We start from the raw sequence: 15219 nt of genomic DNA, 5'->3' as shown, positions 1-15219 counted from the left end.
ATGCAGAAATAAGGAAGCCGCTGAGTATTTAATAATGACCAAACAACACACTCTAAACCTGAAAATTAAATCAAGTTTTTATTCAAAGCATCTACGAAAATGACAGCACATCAACTCTTCTGCTTTTAACTCATGCCAAACTACATCTTAAATCTTTCAAAGCACTGAACAATTTCTTGTATGTAATCACTTAATAACAAAAAGCAGTCTTCCACATCCCATCTTTGCTTTTTTTTTTGCTTGGTATTTTACCCAGAACTTGTCATGATCCAAAACTGCTTCAGCTGTCTGAATTTTGTCTACGGCAAAGTACAATCCAGTGTACTTGTCATACATTAAAGACCTGAGGAAATATTCTGGCTGACTGAAAACAAATTTAAAAACCCCTCAAACCAAACAACAAAAAAACCCACTAAAAAACCACAACCAATCGTGATGAAGTAAGATTCCAGTCTGCAAATGGCTAGTAATTACAGTGTTCTGCCCTGTGAAATACTACTCAGGAGCAATTCAGAGTTATGATTCAGAATTACAACAGATTTATGTTCAGGGCTCATTTTGGGATCAGACTATTCACATGAAGCCACATGAATAGTCAAAAGCATGTAATTTTTTTTTTAGAAACCCAAAATGTACATACATGAATTACCAGCTTTATCGAGGCTAAGAAGCCTAGTGTGGTGAGTGTTTCCAATTTTTTTCAGAAGCTGAAGCAGAAGCTAAACCGTATCACTGGTGCAAAATTATCTACATTCAATGAAAGAGACTTTTTAAAAAATTATTCAGTCACTCTTTAGTTAAGTGCATCAACACAAGATTTAAACAAACTGGGTTAATGAGATTTTCAACCACAACAGGTTATCAGAGAACACACTTCAACAGTTGCAGTTTCTGGTGTAAAACCACTCTACTTTTCTGGAATAGCTGTATGCATCTGGTCAGCCTACATCAAGTGATTGAAAAAATGCTTTCTTCGTTTTAAGTGAGAAGGAAAAAGGCTTCCCTTCTCATCTGAATTTCCCGACTTTCAATGACAGGAAAAAGTTAAAGCAAGCAGGTCAGTAAATACACATTATTAATATCCCCTTAAGCAGTAGCTTAACAACAACAACCAACAACAAAACCACACACAAAAAATCCAATCTGGAAACAAAGTTTTGTTAGCATATTAGGAATCTCTGGCTGCCTTCAAAGCAAAATATGGAAAAAGATCTCCATGAGACAATGCTACTGAAAGTATACAACATTCACAAAGTGACAAGATACCCTGTTAAACATTTCTTACCAGCATCTGAGTACTAGGCAGCATTCTGCAACTTCAGTTATTTGGGAAATATATGAAATCACACTGTTAACACACTTGTAACTACCTTTGGAAGCCTATTTTCTAGTTGTATAGTGAATACTTTTCCGCAGTGTTTAACTTATAGCTGTGCTATGGTTAGTGAACAAAAAATCGGCATGTTATCCTGGAGTAAAGCAGTAAGGTGGCTTTATGCACAGTAAGTATGGAGGCTTCTATTTGCTAATCATCATATCAAAGCAATACTTTAAAACTTAGTGTTTGCTAATAGAAGACCTAGAATAGTTTACTACAAACTCATACCACCCTGTAAATAACCCCCTTACTAACAAAATCAAGTGCCAAATCACTACAGGGTCCAAAAACACCTGAAAAAAATATTACAAATTGCTTACCTTTGTCTAGACTTTGCAAGACTAATCATTTTCAGACAAAACAATGTGCAAAACTTCCCAACTACACATGTTAGGAATAACAAGTGCTACCAAGAGATTCTGCTGAAATCAAATCAAAAAAAGGTGAAGCAGCAAAGTCAAGCCTCATACCTTGAGCAGTCACAGTGAAGATATTCCCTGCATGAAGCATTTTCTTTCCCTGTACAAGTTGAGATAATTTACCTTTGCCCTTCACCTTGGAGATCCTAGGTAAAGATATACTGACATCAGACAAACATGGTTTCATTGCTGTTTAACAATATCCCCAGACCCATCACTTTGCTTAAATAGTCAGATAAATACTTTTTTGTCAGCCTTCTTTGGCCACATGTACCATCCTGCTAATCACAAACACTTTGTTCAGGAAGTGTTTCCTGTGAAATCTGCTTCAAATAAATGAGTTAACCTTGCAAAATCTAGCTTCCCGTGACATGTAAATTTGTCAACCCTGCATTATGCAGTCCCATATTTACAAAATACTTAAACATTTTACATCTGTCTTCTACCTTAACAAAAGTGCAATTCTCTCACCCCATGTTACGGGGCAACAACATTCTTCATAAATTCTACAGAATAGCAGCCTATTATAAGCAAATAAGGTGCTTAGCTTATGCTTGGGATCTAACTGGTTAAGTAACACCAGAAAGTACATTTTTTATGGGCAGACTGCTCCTCCTGTCTACTGTCGCAGGGGTGCCACAGCTAAGTTTGCCAGCTCAATGAGAGCCAGCGCGCCATGCATGCGTTCATGTTGCTCCTGGAGGCGGCGGCGGGCAGCTGAATGAGCACTGTTTTTCTCTTCATCATCCTCTTCATCAGACTGAAGATACTCCATTGGGTCCTGCTGTTCCTGATCTGTTTTCTGGATTGCTTTGGTCTTCAAAGCAGGAGCACGCTGCTCTCTAGTCTTCCAGTATCTATAAACATCAAGTGTGAGGAATACTTGTAAAATATGTACATTTGACTTGCAACCAAGAATTCAAAGTGGGCAACATCCTCCCAAATGCTAACTTACATCCACTGAGACCTTCACTTGGCTTTATCTTTCAGCCCTTATATGCTAGTGTTTAAGCTGTCAGAAACCTTCTTTATGCAGTATTTAAAGTGCACAAGTAAACATCTGTGACAGACTTCTCATCTCAGAAGGTCTTCTCAGAGGGCATTTTTCCCTAGGCATACATAGCTCCTCATACAAATGCAAATTCAGCATTAGCTAATTAGCTAGTAGCACTAGCTAATAAGGTGTTAGCAGGTGTTGATCAAGCAAAGAGAAGTATTTAAGCAGAGGGCAAACAAAAACAAAACTGTAAGAAAAAGGTTTCATGAGGAACTTTGTCTTGACTAGGAGTTCATAATTCTTTAAGGAGAGGCAAGGCTGCACTGATGTGTACTGGAAGAACATCTAGTTTTGGTTTCTTAGTTTTTTGCTGTCCCAAAGAATAAATGCTGTATCAGACCACGCTTTACAAGTATTTTGAAAAAGGTGACGCCATGAGGGAACTTACTTTGCAAGCCACTCAGCCACAGCTTTATTGTCAGCTGTCTGCTTCTTACTCAGCCTGTCCGTGAGCTCTTCCCTCTTCAGTCGGGCATATGGATGGTTGGGACAATGGCGGTTTGCATGTGTGAACCTGCTTAAACAGCCTTAAAAAACCACAAAGTAACAATGAAGAATGTGTTACAGAATACAGCCAACCAATGACTAAGTGTAACATCTGTGGGATAGAAATGCCACTGAATCCAGCCTTCCCCATTCACAAAAACCTAGGTTTGGTTGAAAACTGCATGCTCTAGTTGCAAGGTTCATAACATGCCCCATTATTTTATGCATTAGTAACTGCTGACAGAGAATGTATGCAATCCTTAGAGACATACTTTCAGAATTAGGCAGATTCTGCATGGCTCTTCCCCTCCCGAAAAGTTCCACCAAAATTAAATTCCAAAGCTTTTGCCACGTGAACATGCATACATTCCCAATATTAGTCTGACCCCAGAAAGCTGCAAATTGTTCTCTGATGACTCACCATTCTCTGAGCAGACAAAAGGTTTCTCTCCTGTGTGGAGACGCTGGTGAGTTTTAAGCTGTCCACTCTGCACAAAGGCTTTCCCACAATCTGGGTAGTCACATAAATAAGGCCTTTCACCTTAAAAGTAATAGCAGAAGAGATTTATGAAAGCTGACTGAAAGTGTCGTAACATCCATTGGTGGTCCCTGGCTTGAGACCTGTACAAGCAAGCTCTCCTTTTACCTACTCAGACACTTACACCTGTGTCCTTCACACTTAAAAACGCCCAGTGTACTTTGAAATGCATGCTCTGTGCTACTGGACAATAGTCATATTTCCAAAGAGGAAAAAAAAATAGTGTTTTTCCTCATGTGATTTTCTGATTTAAGACTCTTAGTTAGCACTACATACGCTTTGTCCCATGAAACTGTGCACCTACAGAGCAATAAATATATAAAGTAAATGGATAAGTAATGTAATTCAAGTTGTAACCAGGTCAATTTTATCCTTACCATAACCTGAACTAGGGTAAAGTATCTGAGGTCAACATTACTACAAGGTTGTAGAAATATCTCATTAGGAGAAACATCTCATGTTTGAGAAAAGTTATAATGATGGAGGCTACATGAGAAACTTATTCCAGATTTAAGTTTTCTTAGGACAGTCATCAAGGAAGACTTCTCCTTGCAATCTGAAGAACAAAGGTAGCAGGTGTCTCCTCCCTCAAGAGGATCTGACTGCACACACTACACAAAGGAGTAGCCCTCAGGAAGGCAACAAAATGAGGGTGTGTCTGGCTCACTAATTCATGACACCAGGGTAAGCTCTACTTAGTTAAGTAGTTCTTACAGGTTCAACACATTGTATGACCAAGTGAAACAACATCTTTTGACCAAAAAATGTGAGGAAACTGCTGTTTAATATCATTATCTAGATTAGTCATAGTGACTTGAGTCAGAAGGACATGGTGAGAGCAAAGGGTTTTGTGGGGTTTTGTTTGATTGGTTTGGGGGAAGTACTGGTGTTAGAATCTGTAGAGTGAGCTACACTTGTTCATATTTTATTGCAAATACAGAGTGCTGTTGAAGAAAAACTAGTATTTGCTTAGTTTAAAAAAAAAAACAAACAGCATCTTCAGTTCAAGCTGAGCTGAGTATTGAGCGAGCTCATCATATATTTGAACTGAGCTGCAAACTGCCTTCTAAATACAGTTCACTAAATGAGCATGACCACCTCCACCATACAAAACAAATTCTAGGTGGTAGGAAAAAAAACAACTGGGTGATTTTAAGCATGTGCACTCTTCTCTCAATATGTAAGCTTCCTAGGCTGTTACAGTCCTGAAGTTGCCAGCCACTTTTTAAGTTACTGTAACCCCTTACAGCAAAACTTCAATTGTGATGTGAAAAATACACCAGCAATGAGGAAACAAATCACAGAGAAGAGGCAATTGGGATACAAAGTGCCACCAGACTCAAGTACAGAGCACCAAGCTCTAGTTCTCCCTCTGACAAAGTAAGTCTGTAACTTTGATAGATAAAATATTTACACAATTTGCCTATACTGATGTCGCTGTTGAGCCGCTAGCAGAGAAGTAGAAACCCAGGTTCTCAGGCAAGAAAAGAAGGAAAAGACCTTTATTGTTTTGATTTCATCATATATGTAGAGTTTTCAAAGGTCACCCAGATTGGTCAGTCAGAAACCTCCCCCTAGGCCTGACTGGCCAGGCCTGCACCGTCCAGATCTTAGGACACTGTTTTCAATAACATCCAAACTTTATCTTTATTTATAAAACACAAAATGAATTCTCATGGGAAAGACCTGTGCTAGCCACATACTATTATAGCCCAAATTTCTGCTACGCTTCCCCATGACAAATGTAGTTACAAAAACTTTCACTAACAAGCACTGGGAGCCAAGTATGATTAATTTAGCAGTTACAATAAAATCGTAACGGGTTGAGTTCTTTGGGGTTCCTTTATGTTTTTTGTAGGGTTTTAATTCCTTCCCACTTCCTAAGTGGCTCACCCCAGCAATTCACACCTTCCCTTTTACTCACCAGTGTGAGTTCGTTTATGGGCTTGCAGTGACTTCTCTCGTGGAAAGACCCTGTTGCAGATATTGCAGCGTATCCTGCTGGAAGAGTGCTCTCCTTCACTGATCAGGTATCTGACGGTGTCTGCTCTTGGACGGCCACGTCTTATTCCATCCTGGGTGCAAAGAATGAGGGAACTATACTCAGGTACTCCCTCTCCCCTGAAGTTTGGTTAATCGGAACAGCATCCCCTGGAGCATCAGCATGACTGAGGATGGTGCTGTGATAGCACAGAGCCTCACCAGACTGTGCCCAGCATATTCCTAACACTCGCCTAATGGCTGGGATGTGGCTGGTGAAGGAGGCAACACAGGGAGAAACTGTCAGCAGGATCACAGAATGGGTCAGGTTGGAAAGGACAGTGGGTCATCTGGTCCAACCTCCCTGCTCAAGCAGAGTAATTCTAGAGTGCATGCCACAGGATTGCATCCAGATGGTTGTTGAGTATCTCCAGTGAGGGAGACTCCAAAAGCCCTCTGGGCAGCCCAGTACTGGGTCACCCACACAGTAAAGACTCCTCTTCACAGTGAGGTGGACCTTCCTGTGCGTCAGCTTCTGCCCATTACCTTTTTTTTCTTCAGCTTGTCACAAGCAAGCAGAGCCCGGCTCTACCCTCTTGGCACCCTTAGACATCTATATGCATCAAGGAGGCCCCTCTCAGTCGTCTCTTCTAGAGGCTGAAGAGACCCAGCTCCCTCAGCCTTTTCTCATTGGATCTTTGTTGTCCTACACTGGACCCACTCCAGGAGCTCCATGTCTCTCTTGTACTAAGAAGCCCAGAACGGGACAAAGCACTCCAGATGTGAGGACAGAGAGGACAAGGGGTTACTTGATGGAGAGGGTGCTTTTTTTAGTGGTTTTGGGGTTTTTTTTAAGTCTTAGACGTAGGGAGGACAGCTGCGCTGCCCCCTCCTGTCCCGCGGAGCCCGCGCGCCGCTGCCGGAAGTGACTTCACTTTAAATGTCCGGGCGGAAGCGCGGGAGGGGCGCGCGGCGCGGAGTCACCCTGCAGGCGCGCGGCCCCGCCCGCCCCGCCCGCCGCGCGCTCACCTTCAGGTGCCGGTGCAGGCCGCCGCTCCCCGGGCTGTCCGCCTTCTCCTCGTCCGCGGCGGGCACTCTGCACGCGCCCCCGCGGGGCGGCGGGAGGGCTGAGGGGCCAGCGGTGCTGTCGCCACCGCCGGGGCTGAGGGTCACGTTGTGCGCGTTCTCGCCCCACCGCCACGGGTAGACCATGAAGTCGCTGAAGCCGGGGCTGGTGGGGACGGGCGGGACGGGCATCGGCTCCTCGCTCCCGCTTCCCCCCGAGGAGGGTTTGATCGGGGTGGTTTTGATGACGGAGACCAGGACGCGCTTCGGGGAGTCCTGGCAAAAAATCACCGGGGGTGGCCCCGGCGGGAGCCGCTCTGCCATCGCCGACCCCTCGCGGGCAGCTGCGAAAGGAGCGCGGGGAGAGAACAAAATGAGGGCGCTCCGCGGCGGCACGGTCCCCTGTCCGCGCCCGTGTCCCGGGATGGACCGTGCAGCTGCACGGAGGTCGCCACCTGTCGCCGCCCGGGCCCGCCTCAGCCGCTCACCACCGAGGACGGCGGCTCCCTGTGGTCTCGGTGCCTTTCCCTCCGCACCCCTCCGCCTCCGCGGCCACCCCCGAGCGGATCCGCCAAGTTAGCGGCGGCCCGTAGCCATGGCAGCGGCCAGAGCGAAGCAGTCACAGCGTCCCCGCACCTTTCCGAAGCGAAGCCGGCCCCGCTGGCAGCCCCGGTCCCGGCGATGCCCGAGGAGGAGCCGCCGCCGCCGCCGTGATACCTCCGCGCTCGCCGCCCGGGCCGAGCCCCCGGTTTCCCGCGTTATATTTCGCGCCCGAGCGCAGCCAATCATCCGGCCCGGCGCCGGTGTCGGGGGGAGTCTGTTCCCGCCGGCCAACCGCTGGGCGAGAAAGTCGGTGGTCCCGCCTTCAGGGGCGGGGCCCGACGGAGAGGGCGTGTTGCTGCAGCCATCCTATTGGGCAGCCGCCCGGCTCCTGGCCGCTAGGGACGCACTGATTGGCCCGTCGCGGCGGGGGCGGGCAGAGGCAGGGGTGGTGCTCCCGGGCAGATTTGGCGCGCTCGGGCTGTGGGCGGGCTGCGCGGGCCAATCCGGTGGCGCTGCAGGCGCCTTGGGGCGCCCGGCGGGTTCAAGGGGCCGCCTGGCGGCGGGACAGCTGGCGGCGGTTTCGCTTTCCTGGAGCGGGGAAAGCCCTTTCTCTTCCCCTGCTGGGGCCCTTCCTTCAGCGACGACACAGCTGGGAGCGAACTTGCCCCCATGAGCTGCCGCCGCGTCCGTGGGGGTCGCAGGGCGGCCGGGCGGGGTCGGGACGGCGCGGCCATTATGGCGCTGGCGGGGGAGATGCCCCCCCTTCTCCAACGGCGGTGCCCGTGACAGTGAGGCGCGCGTAGCTGTACACATACAGGCACCGGTCCCGGGGGTGCGGTAAATGGGCAGGAGACATTGTCACGGGCCTCGACTCGGGAATTTTAGGAGGTTTTTAAAGCAGGTAGTGTTTTAGGAGGATGGTACCAGACTTCTTTCAGTGTTGACCAGAGACAAGACGAGGAGCAGTGTCTCTAAACTAAAACACAAGAAGTTGCACCTCAATAAGATGAAGAGTTTCTTTACATTGAGGGCGGCAGAACACTGGAACAGGTTGCCCAGGGAAGTCGTGGAGTCACCCTCGTTGGAGGAGAGAGTCTGAGGACATATCTTGCATTTCTTATATTAGTAGATAAATTTTGAGGCCAGTACCAGGAGCACAGAGGGGCTGTAAAAATGGTGAGGGCTTTTTCCCCAGAACTGTTTTGTTCACAGTTGGTATGCAGCAGACTGCTGCATTGTAAGAGTGTTAGCAAACATCACTGCTGACAGGAATAGGAAAGTGCAGGGAAGAGCAGGTTTGCAGCATATGACTACTAAATTAATGCCCCTTTGAATAACCGGAAAAGCCTACCAGTTCTTCAGACGCAGAGGCTGTAGTTCTGGACTGCAGTATTCATTATCCATTATCCATTATTGGCAGCCCTTTTGTTGTGAAACACAGTTGAGTTTGTCTCGACTGCCCTTTTAAACTAACTAAAAATCCTCAAATCTTTTCTTAGGCAAATTATTGCATTCATTGTAATGCTACCCCAGCTTCTCAAAGTCAATGTTATGTGTCAAACTCCTACCACTACTCTGCCAGGTCAGGCCATGCTTACCAGGCCCAAAAGAAAATGCTGCAGCTTGGAACATTTGTTTCCAAAATGAGCAAACAGGTTTCCACATGCTTGGATCTGACCCCCTCAAAACCTTCAGCACTAAAAATAGCCCACGGTAAACAGTTCTGGTAGTATAATGATGTTGTGGAGGAGTAGTAATACAGAAAAATGTATTAAAATCTATTGGGGAAAAAATTACTCATGTTAAAATAATTGCATCCCAAAACCAAACTGCAAATGCTCTTCATAACTTTCCAAATCTACATGCCTAATGCTTCAAACAGTACATGTAGCTGCTAAAGAACTCCAGTGATAGATGGAATGAATATTATAAGCTGGTATACAGAATTGTATATATTGGGAAGGTACAGTGCATTGTGAGCAACTGAGTGTCTCCATATTTAACCTATACTACCCCAATATGCCCATTATATTTTGTGATGACAATTGAGTGCCTGGCAGCAGATTAACTTCTTTACATGGATCTTGTAAATTTTTCTAATGCCAGCTAATAGAATTTTGCTAATAGAGGCAAAACAAGAGAATGAAGAAGTGATGCCACATCTGGCATTTTAATTACTCTGAACAATAGTGTTTCATGTTGTTATAACAATAACCAAAGAGAAGTGAACTTTCTTTCCAGATCCTGCTACTGGAAGAGAAAATGTGTATACAGCATGTACCTGGCCTATAGGGCTTAAAACACGCTGCTTTTCAGTACACAGTTACAGGTATTGTGATATATTATTATAATAGTTCATGTAACATGTAAAACCAGTTCTAAAGTAATCATCTGAACGGCAGTGTCTTAGCAATATTAAATATGTTTGCTTTTCATAGTATTTTGGTGCTATGCTACTAGCTTAATGTGTGTTGTGGTTTGACCCTGTCTGGATTCCAAGCACCCACCAAAGCCTCTCTATCACTCCCTTTTGTAGCTTGGCAGGGGAGAGAAAATTTAACGAAGGATTCATGAGTTGAGGTAAGGACTGGGAGAAATCACTCACCAAGTACCATTGTAGGCAAAGTAGCCTGGAATTAGAGGTATGAATTGAATTTTTTACTAGCAGAATCAGAGCAGGATAATGAGAAGTAAAATAAAACCTTCAAGACACCTTCCAACCCATCCCTCCCTCCTTCCCACCTCTACCTCCTACCCCAGGGCAGCAGGGAGACCAAGAATGGGGGTTATGGTCAGTTCATCACGCGTGGCTTCTGCTGCTGCTCAGGGAGAGGAGATGTTCCCCTGCAGCACCATGGGCTCCATTTCTTGAGCAGCAGCACTCTGTGAACTGCTGCAATGTGAGTCCACCCCACAGGTGACAGTCCTCCCAAACTGCTGCAACGTGCATCACTCTCCCACAGGGTCCTTCAAGGACACGCTGCTCCAGCATGGGGCTTCCCAGAGGTTCTCATCCTCCTTTATGCATCCATCTGCTCTGATGTGGAGCTCCTCCATGGGCTGTGGGTAGCTCTCTGTGGATCTCTGTGGGCTGCAGGGGCACAGCTGCCTCAGCAGGGGCTGATTCACAGACTGTGGGGAAGTCTCAGCTCCAGCACCTCCTCCCTCTCCTTCTCCACTGACCTTGGTGTCTACAGGGTTGTGACTCTTACATGTCCTTACCCCATTCTTCTCTGGCCACAAGTATATGTGCACAATAACTATTTTTTCTTTCTTCTTAAATGTGTTATCACAGAGATGTTACCACCATTTCTAATTGTCCCACCTGTGACAAGAGCCACATCCATCTTTGGAGCTGCCAGGGATTGGCTCTGCCAGACATGGGGGAAGCTTCCAGCGGCTTCTCACAGTAGCCACTCTTGCAGCCACCCCCACTCCAAAACTTAGCCTTTTAAACCCAATACAGTATGTTAAAGCATTAATATTTTAGTGTAGAAACAAGAAAAAATTCTCTTTGAGAATTAAAAGGACCAAAATAATGAAACATGACACAACCTACAGTCAGTTCAAATCCTGCTTTTTAAAAGAAAGCATACCTGCTGGAAAACACAGTTTTCCAGCAAAATTTGTGTTAGCTGAGCAAGCCTGAGCAAAGCCTTAGCATAAGCAGGCCTCAGTAAAAATCCTAATCAGCTAAAACCTGGGAACACAGCTGTGTGTTTCTAGGCTGTGAAAAAAATATTATGAGAAAAGATAGGGAGTCACAGGAAAAATCCTGATTATGTGAGAACAGACTGCAAATACGTGTGTAACTATAATTAGTAACATCTGTAACAGTATATACTATAAGTTTCTCGTTCGGTGAAATAAAATGGAGCTTACTCTATATCTCACATTGAGACTGCAGTGAGTTCCCTCTCGCCGCTTTGTCACATACCTTGTATCATACATGATGTAAGATTGAAATTGTAAAATGATGGGGAGCAAGGATTCAAGAGAAAGTAGGAAAAGGTATCTGTGTTCTATCCAGCTAATTAGACTCAAGATGGAAATGACAATTACAGAAGTTGTGGATAATAAACGCTCAGAAATAAAAACAACTAACTCTGAAACAGAACACAAACAGGACAAATAAAGATGGAAAGAGGTATTCTACCTCTTAAAGTATGTACAGTAGGTTATGGCCTTTAGGTAGATAATAGCAAACAACCACACTGTAATTTATTGTTATTATGTTATAATATGGACTTATATAAAAACTTAGCAATGGTAATAATATCTTTTATCCAAGTCTCTATTACTGTATTTTTCAGTTTTCCAGATTTCCTATCTGAGCATTCAGTTTGCACTCTGGGAGTCACATTCACAACCTATGAGACTCTCACTGCTGGGACTGAGACCTCTTTTCAGTGGGTGGCTCCAGTGACCTGACGTGTGTCCAGTTTGAATACATACACCCAACACACTCACACTGCCAAACAAGCTTCCTTTACCATCATGACCCCACGTTTCCCATAGCAGAATGCCAGACACCGGCTTCATTTTAGTACTTTAATCGTGATGCAGCAACACAGTAGCAGCATGTGCTATTATAAAGGATTCCCTGGGCTTTTACACCTTTACAGTCTCTGCCCCTGCCTTCACACCCCTTCCACGTGCCTCTTGGTCCAGTGGTGATGATATTTGGGCTGGGGTCTCCTCCTTGCTCATTGAATCCTGGAAGGTCTCTAGGTGACTAGCCACCTCCACCCCTACCAGTCAGCACCACAGGTCTCCCTGCCCTTTGTTAGCAGAAGGTCAGTGCCTGTTTGTGGCTCATTTTCTGGGACTCCCACCATTTGCTGCCAGCCAGGGCACAATGTCCAGCTCACACACAAAACTCCCAGCATTAGATGTATTCCTCTCTAAGCACATCCACCTTGGGTGATGCAGCTCACTGTTTGGCTTAAGATTTTCTACAGTCAATTTTGCTTAGCAGAATTGCATTGCTGGAAAATGTATGTGAGGGCTAGATCTACTAAGTGACGGAGTGTTACCCTCTCTACCTGTTCTGGTGCCCTGCACCAGAATGGGACCTGGAGCCATGTGGTGTGTTCAGGATGTTACTCCCTAAGGCAGGAGAGATCTAGGCACTAGAAAATTAAATATCCAGGGATGAGAAAGTGGCCGTAAGAAAGGTCAAGGACAGGATGATCCTTGCTGGTAATTAAGTACTTACTTGTAAAGGTCAGGAAACACCAGCCTCTGTTCTCAATTCTGTCTCTTGCAATTAGGCACTTTTGCCCCTTGGAAAGAAAAAAAAAAAGAAAAATAAGCAAGTGTCTTTTGGGGAAGATGCCATATTCCCTATCTATGCCTGCTAGGCAAGCTTGTGTTGCTGTTCTATGCATGTGAAAAATCCACTTGTGGAGAGAACCTGGATGGAGGAGCCACTTTGGCAGGCAGCCCTAATCTTGACTTATCATGAGTCACCTGTTGTCAGAAAGGTTACCTGTGCCTAGTAGAGCAAGTATGAGATTCAGGTTTTGCATGCAAATGTGTAATCATGCTGAACCCAGTGCTGGTACTTACTTGGTGTAAAATTCCAGACAGAATGTTTGATTTCACTTCAGCTGTAAAATTCAAGTTTTCCTTTTCTGTCTCTGTTGTTCGTGTAACTTTGTAACTTGACAATCATGCACTGATTGTACACAATGAAAAGCTGCAAGCAAATTAAGAGATTGGAAATGACTTTCATCTGTCATGCAAGAATTTTAATCAGTTTGGGTGTCGAAATCTCTTACAGAAATTTTGTTTCGATTGACAGCTCAGAGCATCAGAAAACAAAGAACTTTTTCTAAAGTTTTGCATTAATTTTAGAGAACAGAATTATACAGATAAAGACAAGACATATTTATAACAGACACTGGTTTTGCCTGTCATTGTGGAATCTCTCTCAGCAATTAGACTTTTTTTTCTTTTTCAAGACTTAGTAAAAAAAAGGCTAATCCCACAGAACACCTCTAATCTTACTGCTGAAATATTTCTGAATTCCTCATATTCCTCTCTCTCCAGAGATACTATGACCTGCAAAGTACTTATTAAAGCTTCAAGGACATTACAGTCAATGATGGCACCCTTTCGTCTGTTGTCTTTCATATACAGCATAACTTTGATGCAAACTTGTAAAATATTTAAATAAAAATATTTCTAAAAAAAATTTCTGGATACAATGTGTTCTGAGGACATCTAGTGTGGATGCTGATACCAAAAGGTCTGCAAAGATTTTGTGAGTTTTTTGATATGCTGCAATAATGAGATTGTTATAAATTACAATAGGTATAGTTCATGAAATCGTTTAGAAAATAAGTTTTAATTCCTTGCTTTTGCTAAGCTCTGCTTTTCAGTTTTGCTTTAACAGAAAGAGTTCCTGTTTTAGAGCCAAACCGTTCTGCTGAAGGTTTGCAACAATTGTAACTCTTTTCACAAGGCCGCTCATCAGCCTTGTGTAATTCCCACGGCACACAGTCTAACTGCTACGCAAGAAAGAAACCCCCCAAAAACCTGCGTACCCCTAATCACTACCAACCAGCGCAGAGAGCGACGATTCCACGGCCAATCGAGACACCCAAAAGAACGTCAGTCAAGACCCACGAGTGGACTCAAGGGAGGGGGTAAAGAGAGCTATAAAAAATGATGATTTGCCATCTTCGGGTGCAGTGCTGTAGGTGTAGCAGGGAAGCTCGCCGCACCCGCCCAGCACTGTAACTTGGCTGCTATCTGCTTGCTCAATTAATAAATTCTTTAATTGGCTCTACGTCTCTGATTGGTTTTTGAGACCTAACTCATAACATGATGGTGTTAATGTCTTTCTCCAGATTAGAACAGGACCAAGTAGCTTTCCAGTTCCTTCTTTGCGCTGAGAACAGATGTAGTTTCATCTTTTTACAAAAACCCCAACTATTTAGAGGAATGTACAGTTGATCTAAGTGAACATTTCTTACACAGTATTTTATTACTTTATCATATTCATGAAAATGTCTTCATAAATTTTTGTTAATTATGGGTAGCCACTTTTTACAACATAAGAACTGTGCAGAAATAATGATATCTTTCTTTTATTGAATTAAAATTTTCTGCTTTTAATTCGAGGCATTTCAGATCCTGAGAGATTTGACTCAAGTACCAGGATTTTCTAAAGCTCTTTGTGAGCAGATAATTGCCTAAACTTACTGTCATTAATTCCATTGATGCAAACAGTTTGTGATCTCTTGAATGAAATTGAAGCTTGAAAAGGTACTAAGTCAAAATAAATCAGTTTTATTCTGCAGTAAGCATGCCCTGCAAAAGTGGGTCTACATGAAAGCCAGGAGAGATGCTATGATTATGTTCAGGGCTTGGAATAACCTGTGGAGGATACAACATATTTTGTTTTACAGTGGTGTGCACAGATCTATCAGCACTCCAAAATGAACAGAGAAGGCAGTTATGGTGACAAGGCTGTCTTTAATCGTGCCTTTTGATACCAAGAATTCTGATTTAGTTTCAAGTTCCCATAATGAGGATAAAATTAATTTCAAAACAAGGTGGTATATGCAGTGAAGTTATCATGATAGAGGAAGTGTTAGTTTCTCATGAACGATCAGGATAAAACCAGGCTCATCACAGAAATCAAGACTGCAATCGGCATTCTTTGAGCAATTGTGGCTGAAGGGCTGAGATTTTGGTGTTCCCGTGGCTAATAAAAGAGGCACTGGTATTTCACCTGCCCAGG

The 15219-nt window shown here is 44.2% G+C and overlaps 1 protein-coding gene and 1 long non-coding RNA gene across 2 annotated transcripts; one reads left to right on the top strand and one right to left on the bottom strand.

Moving 5' to 3' along the window:
- Positions 1–59: 59 nt before the first annotated feature.
- Positions 60–7756, bottom strand: ZNF367 (zinc finger protein 367). Its single transcript, XM_085043317.1, has 6 exons — positions 7560–7756; positions 6888–7267; positions 5803–5953; positions 3762–3881; positions 3243–3381; positions 60–2654 (listed from the first exon to the last, which is right to left on the bottom strand). Exons 2-6 carry the CDS (start codon positions 7245–7247, stop codon positions 2417–2419), a joined length of 1008 nt encoding a protein of 335 aa, XP_084899443.1. The 5' UTR covers positions 7248–7267; positions 7560–7756; the 3' UTR covers positions 60–2416.
- Positions 7757–7992: 236 nt separating this feature from the next.
- On the top strand, positions 7993–13740 carry LOC146424706 (uncharacterized). Its single transcript, XR_014846855.1, has 3 exons — positions 7993–9795; positions 10003–10046; positions 13433–13740. It is a non-coding gene; the product is annotated as an uncharacterized LOC146424706 (long non-coding RNA).
- Positions 13741–15219: the final 1479 nt, after the last annotated feature.

This window comes from Lichenostomus cassidix, chromosome Z (assembly GCF_008360975.1).
Source record: "Lichenostomus cassidix isolate B80296 chromosome Z, HeHo_3.0, whole genome shotgun sequence".
NCBI lineage: Eukaryota > Metazoa > Chordata > Aves > Passeriformes > Meliphagidae > Lichenostomus > Lichenostomus cassidix.
This window is presented reverse-complemented; position numbering and strand designations above follow the sequence as displayed.

Bases quoted from the DNA above. Each gene is read 5' to 3' on its own strand.
- ZNF367 (XM_085043317.1), bottom strand. From the start codon at position 7,247: ATGGCAGAGCGGCTCCCGCCGGGGCCACCCCCGGTGATTTTTTGCCAG. The intron at 5,954-6,887 runs GTGAGCGCGCGG...CTTTGCACCCAG, and splicing joins GCCTGCACCGGCACCTGAAG to GATGGAATAAGACGTGGCCG. The intron at 3,382-3,761 runs GTGAGTCATCAG...TGGTTTTTTAAG, and splicing joins TTTTGTCTGCTCAGAGAATG to GCTGTTTAAGCAGGTTCACA.